The 16,378-nt window shown below is 41.4% G+C and overlaps 3 protein-coding genes across 4 annotated transcripts in view; 1 reads left to right on the forward strand and 2 right to left on the reverse strand.

Annotated features, from left to right (window-relative positions):
• Window positions 1-16,378, reverse strand: part of LOC124064477 — a 956,368-nt gene that overhangs the window by 742,706 nt on the left and 197,284 nt on the right. The gene's annotated exons all lie outside the window — the stretch shown is intronic.
• Window positions 34-3,570, forward strand: foxf1 (forkhead box F1). The gene is made up of 2 exons (XM_046385336.1): window positions 34-1,346; window positions 2,470-3,570. The coding sequence occupies exons 1-2, from the start codon at window positions 368-370 to the stop codon at window positions 2,631-2,633; spliced, it is 1,143 nt and encodes a 380-aa protein (XP_046241292.1). The 5' UTR covers window positions 34-367; the 3' UTR covers window positions 2,634-3,570.
• mthfsd (methenyltetrahydrofolate synthetase domain containing) lies at window positions 5,736-12,336 on the reverse strand. 2 transcript variants are annotated; one of them, XM_046385317.1, is made up of 8 exons: window positions 12,161-12,336; window positions 11,912-12,015; window positions 11,057-11,170; window positions 10,665-10,778; window positions 10,463-10,553; window positions 9,652-9,764; window positions 9,052-9,177; window positions 5,736-7,723 (listed from the first exon to the last, which is right to left on the reverse strand). In XM_046385317.1, exons 1-8 carry the CDS (start codon window positions 12,186-12,188, stop codon window positions 6,980-6,982), a joined length of 1,434 nt encoding a protein of 477 aa, XP_046241273.1. In that variant the 5' UTR covers window positions 12,189-12,336; the 3' UTR covers window positions 5,736-6,979. The 2 variants fall into 2 exon arrangements, with proteins under 2 accessions (XP_046241273.1, XP_046241280.1); XM_046385324.1 differs by having other exon boundaries at window positions 5,736-7,708; window positions 12,161-12,334.

Consider the following 16,378-nt stretch of genomic DNA (forward strand, 5'->3'; position numbering starts at 1 on the left):
GGATGGCCAAGACATCCAGCTTCCAATGCGCTGATGGCAACAGATAAGTAAAAAGTGAGCTCCTCGGACGCACGACAACACACCAACTGAAGTGGAAAGCGGCTCCTGTTCTGCTCCTTGTCCCATTTCGGACGCTTCGCACAAGTCGGGTCGGCTTCAGACCGCTGCAGGACTGAAACAAAAGGAAGAGGTCAGAGTCAAGAAGACAGTTTGGTATTTGACTCGTGCGTTTGCCTACAGTTTGCCGACGGTTAATATTTTTGGGCTCTTTATGTCAGGTAATTAGTATCCAACTGTGTAAAGTTTATAGGCGGAACGGTGGAATTCAACAGTTTTCGTTTGCCTCCTCTAAGACTAAATTTAACTAATGACGGCAGAGGTTCAGCAGCCCCCAGCGCAGACTCCTGCTCAGAGCAGCCCCATGTCGGCTCCGGAGAAGCCGCACGGACAGACGGCGGTGATGGAAACCGCCTCCTCCACTACGAAAGCCAAAAAGACAAACGCAGGGATCCGCAGACCTGAGAAACCCCCGTATTCATACATAGCTTTGATAGTTATGGCTATACAGAGCTCTCCAACCAAGCGCCTGACGCTCAGTGAAATATACCAGTTCCTACAAAGTCGCTTCCCGTTTTTCAGGGGCTCATATCAGGGATGGAAGAACTCCGTGCGTCACAACTTGTCCCTGAACGAATGCTTCATTAAGCTGCCAAAGGGCCTCGGCCGGCCAGGGAAGGGCCACTACTGGACTATCGACCCGGCTAGTGAGTTTATGTTCGAGGAGGGCTCCTTCAGAAGGAGACCCAGGGGTTTCAGGCGCAAGTGCCAGGCGCTGAAGCCCATGTACAGCATGATGAACGGCCTGGGATTCAACCACATCCCCGAGTCCTACAACTTCCAGGGGAGCGGCGGGGGCCTGTCCTGTCCGCCCAACAGCTTGCCTCTGGACAGCGGGATTTCGATGATGAATGGACACTTGACAGGTAACATGGACGGGATGGGTCTGTCCGGGCACACCATGTCACACTTGTCGACCAACAGTGGACATTCATACATGGGAAGTTGTACAGGATCCACTGGGACTGAGTATCCCCACCACGACAATTCCGCCTCCCCTCTGCTCACCAGCGGAGGAGTCATGGAGCCTCACCCCGTCTACTCGAGCTCAGCCTCGGCGTGGGCTTCGGCGCCCCCGGCCTCGCTGAACAACGGGGCATCCTATATAAAGCAGCAGCCCCTGTCTCCTTGTAATCCAGGGACAAACCCGCTGCAGCCAAGTTTGCCCACACATTCACTGGACCAGTCGTACCTGCACCAGAACGGGCACAGTACTACAGATTTACAAGGTAAGATAAGGCTACTGTTTCACCTTTCATTTAGCCCCATCAAAAAACGGATTTCGTAAAGAAAATAAGCAGAAAAAGTAAAAGCCACAGGAAGAAATATGATGCAGGAATATCTACATATACAAATACTAAACCATTTAATTACTAGTGGGTCTAAATATTTCCTACGTAGGGTCAAGCTTGGTGGATCACAGATATTAACGGTCTAAGGACAAACGTGGGCCTAAAGGAAATACTGAGCAGCCTCGCGTTACCTTATTTGAATATCTCTTATATTCCTGTCACAAAGCACAGACTTATCTCGATTGTAAAGAAAAAAAAATACATTGAGAAAATCAAATCAAAGCCATTAAAGACAGTACATTACTGCAAAATAAAACCCTGATATCAGGGTTTGCAGACTCGCACGGTTCAGACTCTGGTTGTGGTACAAAAGAAAAAAAAAGTCATGAGAGGGCAGGAGGGTATGCCGGGACAGTTCAGAGCCGTGCCAATCTCCGGGCAAAAAAAAAAAAATAAAATAAATAAAAAAGAGAGAGAGAGAGGAAAAAACAAGCGTGCCCAGGACCAGCCTACCTAACCCCGAGGCCCTGAGTCCTCCGGGACTGGCGTGCAAGAGGGCCACTGTCAATTAGCCCTGCAAGCCCGCCTCCCTCTTTCCACAATCTTAATCGTGCTTGTTAAATGGACTGCGGGTCTATGAGGAATATAGACATGCATTGGAGTGAAGAAGCACGCAGTGAAGCTCCATACCCGGCCACAGTAAATCCAGTACGCCTACAGAATTTATCTTGAAATATAAAAATTTATTTTCGAGAAAATGTTCAATACTGGGTCATCTTTTCAGAAAAAAAAATGCGGCAGAAATACACGATTATCAGGACAGGCACTCCGTTTAATGTAACACAGTTGTTGCACTTATTATTATAACTATCAGGAGGGAATATCGATCGTGGATAAGTGACCACTAATAAAATCTTAAAGCCTAAAGTATTTACAGAAATGTTATAATGCATTTTTATTTAAACAACAGTCTTGGACACAGTCAGTCTCATTAAGCCCGACGTGGCAGATGACGGACTTTCACTGATTTTAATCCTTATTTTAAAACTCCTCTCCTCAGGTATTCCTCGGTACCATTCCCAGTCTCCAAGCATGTGTGACCGAAAGGAGTTCGTCTTCTCGTTCAACGCCATGACGTCCTCGGCGATGCACTCACCGAGCAGCGGCTCGTACTACCACCACCAACAGGTCGCCTACCAGGACATCAAGCCCTGCGTCATGTGATGCCTCCGCGGACAATCTGCAGACCACAAAACGGTTTCACAGACTTGAGCCACGCAGCAGAGTGAACTGAGACGAGAACAAACAAGTAAAATAACCACTGAGAGACAGAGGGGGGCCTGGAGAGAGCTCACTGCTTCAAGTAGACCGGACTACTTTTCTGTACTGTTTTACACATCACCGACAAAGACACGGAGACAGGCCAATCGCAAAGCAAACCACATAATAATAATATATAATAAAAACGTCTTTCATGTCATCAACATCGACCAGCGGGGTACAGAGCGGCTGTATGAAACCCTGCTGTTTGGTACTACTAGTCCTGCAGAGCGGATGACTACCACTTCACACTTTTGTTCATGTTTATTCTTCTTGTTAAAATAGGCCCATGTAAAATAATAATAATAATAATAATAATGCACACGTCCAATTTTCTCCGTCTGAAGTTTTTACTTTTCTTTCCTTTGACAAATTAGACTGAGGCTTTCTCTTTTTTTTTTTTTTTTTTTGGACTTTCATACCAGCGTTGAATTTCGAAATGAATAATTATGGACGCCGCATACATATGTCCATATATACTGTGTAAAAATGATGAAGGCACTTTTTGAATAGCCTATAAGCGCAACTTTTTATTTATTCTTTAGGCCTACATATTTTAATTTCAGGCGAATTGGCCAAGGAGGTATATTCTTTATTGGCAATATTTGTCAGAACGCTTGTTATTTGTTTTAAAATGAAAATTGAGGATATATTGTAAGCACTGTTATGTCGTTTGTGTTAGATATATGTAGACCTTTACTTCCAGCACTGTATACTTATATATTGTTAGGAAAATTAGCGAGGGTCCATCAGTGAGGGCTGATCTTTAGGGCTATATTACAAATCATTTGTAAGAAATAAAATATATCTGTTGGGCTGTTTAAGCCTAAATCCACAAAAAGAAAAGATATTTCTCGATTTCATCACACACCCATACTTCATTGGGAATTTTTTGGGGGGTACACCGCAAACATTTTTTTTCAGTTCATCTTGTCAGTGAGTGTTACTACCCACACACTCAACCCAAAACTAGCAGTAAAAGAGTGCTTAAAGAGCGAGATCGTTTCTGCCTTTTGCTGAAATATTACTGCATTTGTAATAATCCAACGGGACTCTTACATAAATGTATCATAATGATCAAAGTATTAAGGAGGGTAAACTGACATCACGTGGGTTTAACCAGCCAGCATCCAAAGCGCCAATTACTGCAAAGTGACTTTAAACGAACAAATCTGATTTTCCACAAAACAATGATCAACTGATTATAGATTTTAAATAAATGGATTTCTTAGTCAGCCGCATGATGCCCTCCGTGTAACGACAGTGTACGCAGCGACTCAGGCGTAACGAATCAGCAGCAGAGGACCCGCGTTTGGTTACAGGGCGAAAACCTGCTGCACCAGCATCACTCCGGTACATCTACACTCACTTTCCTCTAAAGCATTTTGTTCGAGCGATTTGTCTGTTAGCTCAGGGTGTCCAACATGCAAACACCTTGACAATCTGTCCAAAGAATAGGCTGTAAGAAAACAAAAGTAATTCATAACTCATTAAGAGAAAAAAAGGGTTCAGTGGGTTTCAGGTGAAAGATGAAGGAGTGTTGTGGGGAGAAGGCTTTCACTCTCCTGTTTAAAGCACTTGTTACTTCTTAAATATTACAGAAAGACCAAAATGTATTTCAGAGGTGCGGTAATAAGATGCAGTGGAACATGAACAAATCATGGATAGATTTCTGATCACACTATGGAAATAACATACAGTCACTTATATTATAAAAGGCACATTTCCTAAATGCTCTTCGCATTCCTTATTGCTTATTAGAAAAGATACAAAAATCATAGTTTTACCAGCCACTTAGGATATGAAATTCTTTTAGTTTCAGTTTCACAGAAGTCTGTGCTGTTGAACAAAATAACAGGTGCTCCTAGTGTGAGAAAAACATGGTTGGTAGCAGTCCATTTTATGACAGTCCACTCACTGCACCCCTCTTACAAGCTGAAGCAACTGAATTGTAATTTAAGACGTCTTCTCATTCATTTTACTTTTTAAGTAATGCTGTTGAGGCGTGCGTGTGCACACATGCATCTTGTACTTGGGGCCATGAACATGCCGTCTTCTAATACTTGAGAAGCTTTGAAATCTCACAACATGACCACTGACTGAACCCCGCTAAAACGAGCATGCCATCGAGCACAGGGATAAGAGGGCTCAACAGCAGTGGAACAGCGCATTAACAAACTGATGACATTTGCCGAGGTTCAGGGCTCTGGCGGGGCTGAGGGAGTGGGATGGGGCTCCACAGCTGTTCCCTGGCCTGGATGGCAGCTCCATAAAAAGCCAGAGGCCTGCTCTGTGCGGACAGACATGCTGTGTGCTTGTGTCTCAATACAATCCAGAAGACTTCAGTGAAAACAGGACACTTGTCTGGTACTGCACACTGACACAAGCGCCATCAGTTACCTGGTAAAAGTCTGTGCACATGAATCTTTCAGTTTGACTTAATCTCTTCTCTACTACTATAGACAGATTTTGAAAACAATGCAGCGAGGAATTTATAGCCGTAATGATGCGTTACACTAACTGGATGCACAGTCTACAGTCCGCACATAAATCACTGCTGTAATACGGTCAAAACACTTAAAGATTTAAAAGTTAACCTTTTAATTACTTCTTTTAGACTCGCCCTCTGAGTTTTGGCAAAATCTGATCAGTGGTCTGAGAAATGAGTCATGCTTAAGTTTAACTTTAACAACCCGACTACCAACATTTTTTTTTTTTTTTTTTTTTTAAATCAAAGTTTACAGTTTGGTCTCCAAAAAGCACAACCTGATTTCTTATCAAAATCGAAGTGAGACAATGCTATGCAGTTTTGTTAAAAACACACACAAACAAACAAAACACTCCGCGGGACACAGTCAAATGTTTGAGTAGAGAACACTGTAATGTGTTACAAGCAGATGCATTAATACAGCAAGAGTTCATCCTGGTGTGTTACCACATCATATCTATTTAAAGACTGTCTTCATACTCAAACTGACCTAACCAGACAAAAGGCCACGTTTTTAAATCAAATATCACTGTTTAGATCTATGTCTATTTGCAAAATATTCAGACACACACACCTCTAAATTTGTTATTTAAAAAAAAAGAAAAAAAAACAGTTTTAGACATTTATAATCTGCATCTAGATCCAGAGTTTAGTCCATCACTGATAGACAATCACAGTGATGTTAAGAAAATACATAAATTAAATTTTGGGTTATGTGCAGAGACACAACTCTGGAAATTTTCAAGTGAGTCAGAATCATCATAATTAAATTATGGTTATTTAAATGCATTATATTGCTGTAGTCTGCAATCAAAACTGCCTTCAGTTTGCTAAAATGTTCACATCTCCTACATTTGTTGGAAATTTATTCTTTCTGCAATTTACGTCAAATGGGCCACATCTATTTCAAAGTTTGGCAATGGAATAGAAAAACATAAAGTGTTTTTTGTTGGGAGGGGGTTATTCAAACAATGATTTTACAAAATTTATATTTAAAAAAACAACAACATGGTGGAGAACTTGCGTCACACACTGCTGTCGTCTTTATAATATCAGTCCAAGAAAGACATGATTTTACTGCTGGGCTTCAAGGCCCAGGACTCATCTGGATTGTAAGAGTTGATCAAATGACCACATGGTGGCGCTATATGCGACACAACACTATTCCGTTTCCTCTTCTTGCTTTGAAAAAACCAACAAGCAGACAAGGAGATAATACTGATAGCTGGTTATGGAAATAAAATCTTCTTGACATTTGTATTTTTATATTCACTCATCACTTACATTTTTACCAAAATACTGTATCTATCTCTAAGAAGTACTTAGTATATATTTAAATTATTATTTTGTCAAGCTCATCAGAGGTCAACAAACTAAATGCTTCTTAAAAGGTATACTATGCAGGATTTTCCTAGAAAAATCCCTCTGAATCATCACTTACGAGCCTCTACCAGTGACAGTATCTGCACCTACACAGACTCTGTCATCTGCTTCAATTCTCTTAATATTTTGCTGTGATTGGAACGTTACGGGCGTCAGCAATTCTGAAGAAAGTTAGCTGATTGTTGAGTCTCATTTCCAGGTTGTCAAACACCAACACGTTGGGTTGGTAGCTCGCCATCCCAAAGACTTGGGAATGAGGCTCATCAATCAACCATCATTCTTGTTTACAACAGCGAGTTTACAAAGAGCAACCGAGAAATTCTGCATAGTACGTCTTTAAAGACATTTAATGTGATTTAGCCTGAACAGCCTGTTGCTGTTACTGCTCACTCATTTCATTGGTATCACTCTCAGTATTTGGTGCTTTTTTAGTTTTCAGAGTCACTGATGGTCTTGGTTTCTTGTTGGACTGTCCGGACCTCTTGCCTCCCCGCTGACTCTTGGCCAGCTCAGCCTGCAGACTGTGACCATTCAAACTGAGATCCTGCAGAGCCTCCAGTGCCTGCTCTGCAGCCTGAGGGTCACTGTAGTCCAGGAAGGCCCTGTGCTGAGCTCCCTGCCAGGTGAGTCTGAGTGGGGCAGCCTCCCTCTCTCTGAGGGCAGTCTTCAGCTCGCTAACACGCAGCCCAGCAGGGATACCCCCCAGGTAAACTGTGGTCACAGTCAGAGGGAGCTTACGCTGAGACGTGACTTCACTTCCACCCACCTCTGGGTTCTTCTCCTTACTGTTCTCTCTTCTTCTTCCCCTCACTTTCTCACTGATTTCTCCCTCTTTTCCTCCCCCAGCACTTTCTTTCCTCACTCTATATGGGCGCTGTCTGGTTTTCTGTTCTGATTGCACTGCTTTCTCCTGTTTGGATTCTCCCTCAGGTTCTTGCTGCCTGTTCTGCCTTGGCCTTCGTCTGGTTGGCCCTCTAGGTTGAGCTGTCTGCAGACTGGGCTCCGTTACAACAGGCGCTGCCCCCAGTGTTACATCTTTTCCAGCCTGCTCCTCCAGAGCACGCAGCCTCTTCAGTATGGGGATCCTCTCCAGCTTTTCTGTGTCCAGCTGAAGACACAAAAACTGGACAGGCTCAGTAAGGCTGAAATGGGGGGGGGGGGTGTCACACACAGCAAGCAAATAGCACTGCTCTGAGCCAACGCACCATACCTAAGGATGAGTTCAATAAACAACAAAACAAAACCTGACAAACTAATTGGTATTATTCCATCCTGCTCACTGCCTATGCTATAGCAATAACTATCTTTATAGCAGCATGACATTTCACTTCCCAAGCAGTTAAAAATAAAGACCGCTCTCTTGATTTGTTGGGCCTTCAAGTGTCTTGGCAGCCTTTGATGGTGACCAGTCCTGTAAAGGATATACGGGGCTATTGTTTTTACACTGGCCTGTTTGACCTGTCGTTCCCCTGCCCCTGCAGAGCCAAGCAGGCTGGGCAGAGGAGCCTTTGATGCTCAGACATGGCCTTCCTGCCAGTGAGGTCACTGGGTCCTGTTTACTTACAAGCGTGTCTTAAGGAACACAGAGGTTACACACAATCTCGGCACATGTTAAGAATAATCTCCACATCATGTCTAATTAAAGACAAATTATCAGATGGAAAAACACACCACATCTCTCTGCCAGCATTAGTAAATCAGAAGCAGCTGAAGGTCCAGATGCATATTAAAGCACAGACAGAAGATAAAGCAAATGTACAACAGCTCAATCATTTTGTTTAGTTGGATGTGTTACACCAATGTTTTTCAGTTATTTTTATTTAGAGCTGTGTCCTCAGATACATTCGCATGGTATGCACAGTATATGAAAACCACAATGCAAACCCATTTTATTATTATTATTATTGTTCTAATTATCATCATTATTATTTGTGATTAAAAGAATGAACAGAACATAAGACAAGAGTAACAGTGCGGCAATCATTACAGGACAGAGACATCAGCTGAATAAAGAGCGTACTAGTCCTCTGTTGAGTTGTGGTGTCGCTGAATGTCCACTAGAGGGCAGCGCCGCTGAGCAGAAAGGCCACGCATATTGTTGCACGCTAAGGACGCACCCTCTCTGAATTACAAGGTTGTATTTGTTTTAACAGTTATTAAGCTTTGTAGTCGGATCAGGTGTGCAAGAAGCAGAATACAGCTAAAACGTTACAGCTGTCCAATAACATTTTACATTAAAATGAACTGATTTTATTTCAACTGGAATAACTTTTGTTTGAACAACACAGGTTCTCATCTACAAGGATCATTGTTACTGTTTTTTATAGAACTATTATTAAAATGCTTCTAGTGATCATCATGATTTTTGAAACCTTAAAACCTTAAAATCATATAAACCTGATCTTTAAATCTGACATACTCTGTGAGACAGCAAAGAAAGGTTTCATTTACCTTAGTCCAAGTGATTCCCTGTGGTTTGGGGAGCTGGCAGTTTGTTTTAATAAGTCTGGTGGGTGTGAGGATGTAGTCCACAGTCAGGTCATGACCTTCCATTAACTCCTCTGGAATGTGCACCACCTGAAAGCAAAAATACCCAAATTAGTGCCAAAATAAAAACTAATCATGTGCACAATCAACCCAAATTTTATGACAATTTTAATAATGAAGAGAGAAGGAAATAATTTGTTTCAATGGCATGTTCAAGTTAAAATCACTACTTGTGTTAAATATAATTTCTGAAATATGAGTCCACTCACACCATTGTAAGTTAAACACTTTTTTTTATTATTTATTTATTTTGTCAGGTATTTGGCATTATTTTTGACACTTTACTACACTACAAACTGATAAACAAAATAGATAAAAGCATACTTTTAGCTTGGCACTGTGGATATAGCAAGTAACACTTTTAATTCTACGGTTTTTATCAGCCTCTTATTTGATTAAGTGACTCAAGATGCAAACAATGACCCACGCTGGAGAGGATAAAGAAACTAATCAAGTTCCACGACACATCTGATAACAAGATGATGACAGAACAAGCACTCTAACCTGGCAGTCATGCACAATAGTAACCACCACAGTAGAGTCATTCACAGCTCCCATTGAAGCCATCATGCCATATTCCATGTCTGCATAGCCCTCGCCTTTCCCAATCCGAAGGCCTGCGGAGAAGACAGGAGCAAGACGGACATTTTAAAAGGCAGGTTTTTACATTTTGTGATGCAGAGAATTACAGTCTGCATGCAGGCTTTGATGTGGCATTTTCTTACATCTGCACTGCACAGAGAATTTTAAAAAATACTGCAAAAATGGGGGATTTTAATCTAAAAACTGCAAAGACCTATTAAACACTGTCCTCTTTGTTGAGGGGAGCTGAAGTAATGTTTCCAATTCACAAAAATAATTAAATGCAGACTGATGGGAACATGTATGAACCCTGTGCAACAAACACGTAATGAGAACCACGTGGTGTTGTACACTTAGAGCCATTTGGATGTGTATGCATTACGGTTAACATGTCTGTGTCTGCATCAGTGATCTCAGGCATTTTGAAAATGAGGATCAGAAAATGCATTGTGAATGATGATTCACATGGAGGGCAGAACTGCAAAAGAGTGAAATGGATCTGATTATACACATCTCATTTCTGCTCTTCTTCAGATCTCTCTGACAGGGTGGCCTCTTGCCTCTGTGGGCTAAAAACACATGCAATGAGCACAACACATCGTTTAATATGACCTTTGTCACATGACACATCCTCTCTGTCTCCTGTCATTTTCCACAACTACTGTTTTATGCAGCTAGTGGGCCAAATTGCGATATCTTCAGGCTCCCTGTAGATAAGTTAACAAACAGTTACCTTTCTCTGACACGGCCACAGAGCCAACCACAACCAGGTCTACCTTCACCTTCGCATCCAGGCCAACAGGCACACTGAAGTCTTTCACACCCTGAAGGAAGACATTCAGAAAACAGGAAAAATAGGAATAGGCTAACTGTTCGGGGGTTTATCGTATCATAATTTAATTCTAATCAAAATGTGTAAAATCAGCAGTTAAAACCTGAGAGGATGAACATATGCGCAACTGTTCTTTGCTGGCACCCTGGGGAGGAGTAATCTTATTGAACAGGCCGGTGCGAAGACGAGGAGTTGGGACCAATAAACTTTTTCGAGCCTGTGAAAACAACCCTGAAAATTAGCCACAAGACATTTTCAGTGATTGAAAATGAAATCCTGATTAATACTGGACAGGAAGAAATTCAGTGAGTGGTGATGAAATGTACAGTCAACATCAGCAGATACGAAGCACTGATGTGCCTGGAATGATTATGTAACAGAGAAATTAACGATCTCATTTAGCGAAAACAGATAAAAAAAGAAAACAAATGTGCGTAACAGAGCCTGAAACACTTTGTTTTTTGGTGTTATCTGTCCCCCACAGTGCAGTGCTACCTGCAGCACCGCCAGCCGAGCACCCTCCAGAGGTTTATCAGGATCCACCTTCACCTCAGCTGCCTGGGTGAACACCTGCAGCTTGGACAACCTGCCACAGGCTGTGAAGGCACCCTGGTTGAAAGGAGAGGAAGGGCTGGTGATATATTTATGGTTTTTTTTTCTTTCTCAGAGTCAACTTACTTCCAGAGCGACAAAGCGTGCCTGCTGCTGGGGTCTGTCTGGGTTTACTTTGACTGTCTGGCTCGACTTGAACTCCTGCAGGTCCGCAAGCCTGTTGCATGCTTGAATTGCACCCTGGCCAATGAGTATGTGGTAAAAGACACACATGGATGCACAGGACAGGGCAGCCAATAATCATTTAAAATTCAAGAACATCAGTCAAGAGCTGCTCCAGACAGCCTGGCGTCATTACTGTAGCAATGATTTTACCTTTACATGCATTTAAATCTTTTAACAACTCTCCCATTATTCAACATGCAGTACCTATCAACTTTCCCACACAGAACGCAACACAGTGACTTGAACGAGCAGGGTTTTATAAATTGTATTTACTTGAGCCATAAAACTGAGATGTGTTAAAAACACCTTCACACTTTATTAAAGTGGATCATCAGACTCCTGCAGACTTTAAGTATCAATCAAGGCCTCCATATACTCCATATGCTTCCTTTGGTAACATGAGTGACTCTACTCAGTAGGCTTGACTATGTAATTTCATGGCCTCTTACTGTTCTTTAAATCTGCTCTTAATTTCTAGTTTAGGAGCAGACAATCAGAGCCTTCGTAATAACCTCAGCCACAATGTTGACCCTTTTTAAAATAATAATAATAATAATAATAACTTTAACCCACCTTAAAATTTGGGATTCGGTTGTGAACAGGCCGCGGGAAGTTGGCCAGATTTTTCTCCTCGATGTAGTCCCAAACTTTCTGACGTATGTCCCATTTTGACTCCCCTGGAGAGAAAACAGAAACTGGTTTAAGACAACCTGAAGCAAGACGAAGCGGCTTTAGCCAAACGCCTACAACTGCTCCACAGCGACATGCGCTGACATCCACTTTTAAAACATGCAAAACAAGCGCCACGAACATTTAACCTACCGGGATTTATTATTATAACTGGCTCCATTATGTTACCGGTGATTAAAATGTGTCTCTTTTACAACACTCTGTTACACTACACGTAGAGTACTCTTACACGTGAGCTCTGTAACATAATACTGAAGGAACAGCTGCATGTCAGTGTTTATCATTTCTACGGCGGCTCAGGAGGGTCATACTTAACCAATCGAGAAACCGGAAGCGTCACGTTGTGTGAGGCTACAGGCCTACTACGAAATTGTGATGGAAGGTGATGGAAATAGACAAGGCAATATATAAAAAATACCTACAAAACCAGATTTACAAAGAGTAAAATTAGGCCTCTACAGAAGATAAAATATTAAGATATAATTGAGGCTTCCAAGTAGTGTGAACATATTCATATGGGGCTCACTCATATCATTCATTGCTTTAGACCTAACCAACAGATACAGCACCATATTTTTAATTTATTAAAAAAAAGTTATCATTTATCAAAAATTGGTCATTTTTTCTGAGTGAGTAGTTTCACTTTAGACAACTTTTTGCTAACATGATTATATGTAAAAGCTTTGAATACACTACTTTCACTCATAATATTTACTCATAGTAAGTTTTAAGTTTTGAGTGCACATGTTAAGCAGGAATTTTTATTTCTCAAAACTCATTGCAGCCCATGATAAACACTTGAAGCTGTTTCGTAATAGTCATATCTGGTATTGTGCTGGTCAAACTGGTTTAAATATGTGCAAAGTTTTGTGTTCTAGCAGCTAGTGATGGCATTATAGGGAATGACATGGCAATGTGAAGACAGGGTGGGATAAAGTATTCTTCAGAGGGTTACGCAAATACTTGAGGTGCCTTGCTAAAAGGATTGCAGGAGTCCAGATTGAAGATGATTATAGCTGTCAGAAGAGGGTACAGGGTGTCCCTGGGGAGTAAGGGACCGATTTTAGCATCAGTTGTGAAGTGCAAGTCGGCAGGATGATGTTGTGGTACAACGTGGGTCTTGAAAGGCAGCTGGTGGTCTCGAATGACCTGAATGATAGGTGGTTGTCAGTGTTATCTTTCAGGGGCCAGGAAAAGAAAGAATAATTATATTTGTCAGTGTGTGTGTGTGCGCGCAGAAAAATCAGGCGATCGGGCCTTGAAGGCGAGGTAGTTGGCCAAAATTTGACATCATGTAGTAAAGTGAATATGGTTAGCTTAACTGTTGAAGAGAGAATTTGTGAGGCCTAGTAGCAGCAGAGTGTTCTAATGTAAAGATCAGGGGAAACCGGACCGCCGAGCACCCGGGGAGGGGACGCAGTTTCCATACATCATATATTCTTGTGAAGAGTGGTGCTGCTGAAAAGTTTTCCAAATCCCACAGCTATTGTAAGTCCTTCTGCCATGAAGTTATTGTTCCTCAAACAATTCAGGGGTAACCTTAGGGTGAATGCAGAGAAAATTTCATCTTCATCTTTATGCTCGGTGCAGCTGCACCCACAGTCATTATAAATAATTTGACATTGAGGTAGATCACCTCCAAGGACACAACTTCAACGACCAGCATACGCCAATAATTTATTGGATTTCAAAACTACAATTTAAAAATTCCTGCACCAGATGTGTTCAGTACCTCACTTGTGTGGTCCTTTTGTTTAAAGGTGTCAGTTAGACAAATGAAACTGAAGGCAAAAGGCGGAGCACAGTGGTTGAAAACACTGTAAAGCCGCTCAAAAGCCACAACAGCTGCCTCGCTTCACAGTACCAGTTTTGTTTGCCGAGCTTTTATTTAAAGTCTAGATTTTTTTTTTCTTTAAATCAGGATCTCCAATATACATACACACACACACTTTCAGTTTCCTTAATTCTACTTCTTAAACTTTACTGGAGCACCACCTGCAGGCTTTCAGGTGTCATGCGCTGTTCAGCCCACTTACTGAACTGCATAGCATTATTATAAAAACCCACTTTCTGTCATGTGTATATTTTCAACCATCTCAGCCTGAGACCTCTCTGATCTCCATCTTCACCTGAATTGTCCAGGCAGTCTACAGGTATCACTTATCAATATTTCCATCACGATGTGTTTATAATCTAGACCGTGCATTCCTGAAGTCCCACGAGACAAACTAATCTCCACACAGTATACTTTACCTCCCTGAACCCACCACATTAAACCTCTGCATGTGAGACCTCTTGGTGCTTGAGTCATGTTTCCCGCAACCATACTGGTCAGGCCTTTGCAGTGAAATTCTAGTGGATGGTTATGTTTGCGGCAGATTTCAAGTAGTTGCAGATGGTCTGAAATATCCCAGTGAAGACGGAAAGCTTGGAGAGCAACAACTGTTTGACATGCTTCCCCAAGTACTGAGAAAATAAGGATAGTCCTCATCTGCCAGTGAGCACTCTTCTATACAAGGAGCTTTGAGATGGGAAGACATGGGGGAAAAACGTTGCACTTATAAGGATCTTTCTGACAGTAACCCTTTAATACATAACTGCCATATCTGTATTTAACTTGACAAGAGAAATTAATTTAACTTATTTACCCAATGCATTCTAGCAGTTACTAAAACATATGAGAATGTAACTTTTAGATGTAAAACCTTTCACTGGTTTGCAGTGTAAGACAAAATATGAAAAAAGTGCAAAAATCTGTCCTTTAAATTGTAAAAAATCTAATGGGAATATAATTGTAAGAGCCATTTCAGAAAAATATATTAATATATCTCCAATAACGGTTTGATGATGGCTTAAGGACCTAAATATTTATAGCTAGTCAGTCTTGACCATGGATATTCCCTCCTAAGCATCCGGTCTACACAAAACTGAAAGTGTGCATGAGCCTGTAAATTCAAATTTTCAAAATACACTGACGGTGAGCCAGTGTGAACAATACCAGGACTGTGAAACTGAAGAAACTACATTAAATTAAGCCATCACACATTTTATTATTTATACCTCTGCTTTTCCTGCTGTGAAATGTCTAAATGTCACCTTTTGAAAAAGCCCAAGTACACGGTCTGTGGTGCCTGCTAACATGTTCATGATGAAATTTTAACAGGCTAATGTCCAGTGATTGCTATGATCACTGTCTTATTTTAGTTAACACACCAACAAAAATATAATTCTGAATATTATATGCCCTTTATGCCCCTAAATCACCGTAAATCTGACACACTGGACTTTTAAAATGTTGACCCAATGATGGTGCTGAGTGAAAGGTTAAGGGTTTATAATTCAGGCATCTGAATTGTATTTGCTGTCAATCTCCCTAAAAGCTGTTGAGACATTTAAGTTAAAACCATGAATGTTAATGTAATGGTTGTACTAGAGGTAAAATCAGAGAATTGCAGGGTCAGCGGGAGTCATCTTCGGGCAGCATGGATATTTATACCAAACTTTATGGCAATCCATCCCATAGCGGTCAAGACTTGCCACAAAAAAAAAACAGAGCATAAACAAATATTTGGTTTCCAAAGCCCATTGTGCAGTACACAGGAGTAAACAAGGTCAATGCTGAGTTCTCTGAATGATTTCACAAGAGTATCTTTCTCAACATTTTTGACACAGTTTATAGCTGACCATGCAAGTCTGTTACCACACAATGTTCAGCCATACTGCTAGTTTGGAGGGACTTTGATAACAGCAAAGTCAAACTGAGTATTTAATTGTAGGCCAACTGTGGACCTTAGCCAGCACTTTTATTATAATCTACAGACACAGCTTTGTCTGTGTGAGCAAGAGCTCCACAAAAACATCTGGCCTCTCTCACTAGGGGTTCCTGGATAAGATAACGAGTACCTGCATAACGAGTTCAGCCCTTTTTCTTGTCAATTAAGTGATTAAACGTAATTTTTTTTAAATTAGTGCTCCTGAGCTAGCCTTTTCCTACTGAAGCTACAGAAATGAAAAAGAAAGAGCATGTCTGTTGTCTGCTTTGACCTGTTTTTGTTTTGTCACTGTTCACTGGCAACCTAGTTTCCCGTCTAGTGATTTACAAAGTTCTGCATCTAACCTGTTCTCTGCCTTGCTTACTTTGAGGCCATTTAATAACGTTTTCTAACTAGAGATGAGCCTAAATTATTCTTTGTTGTAGACTGAGGGTGAGTCCACCCTCTAGATGGTGATATAGTTGGTGGTTTCTTGCAGTTTTCTGGCACAATATGAAAACACGTTTTCCTGAAGGAGTCAGATCCCACCAGTAGAGGGCGAGCTCTACCAACAGTTTCCCTTCATTCCCTTCAGCAG

The sequence above is a fragment of the Scatophagus argus genome, chromosome 1 (genome assembly GCF_020382885.2).
Source record: "Scatophagus argus isolate fScaArg1 chromosome 1, fScaArg1.pri, whole genome shotgun sequence".
Taxonomy (NCBI): domain Eukaryota; kingdom Metazoa; phylum Chordata; class Actinopteri; family Scatophagidae; genus Scatophagus; species Scatophagus argus.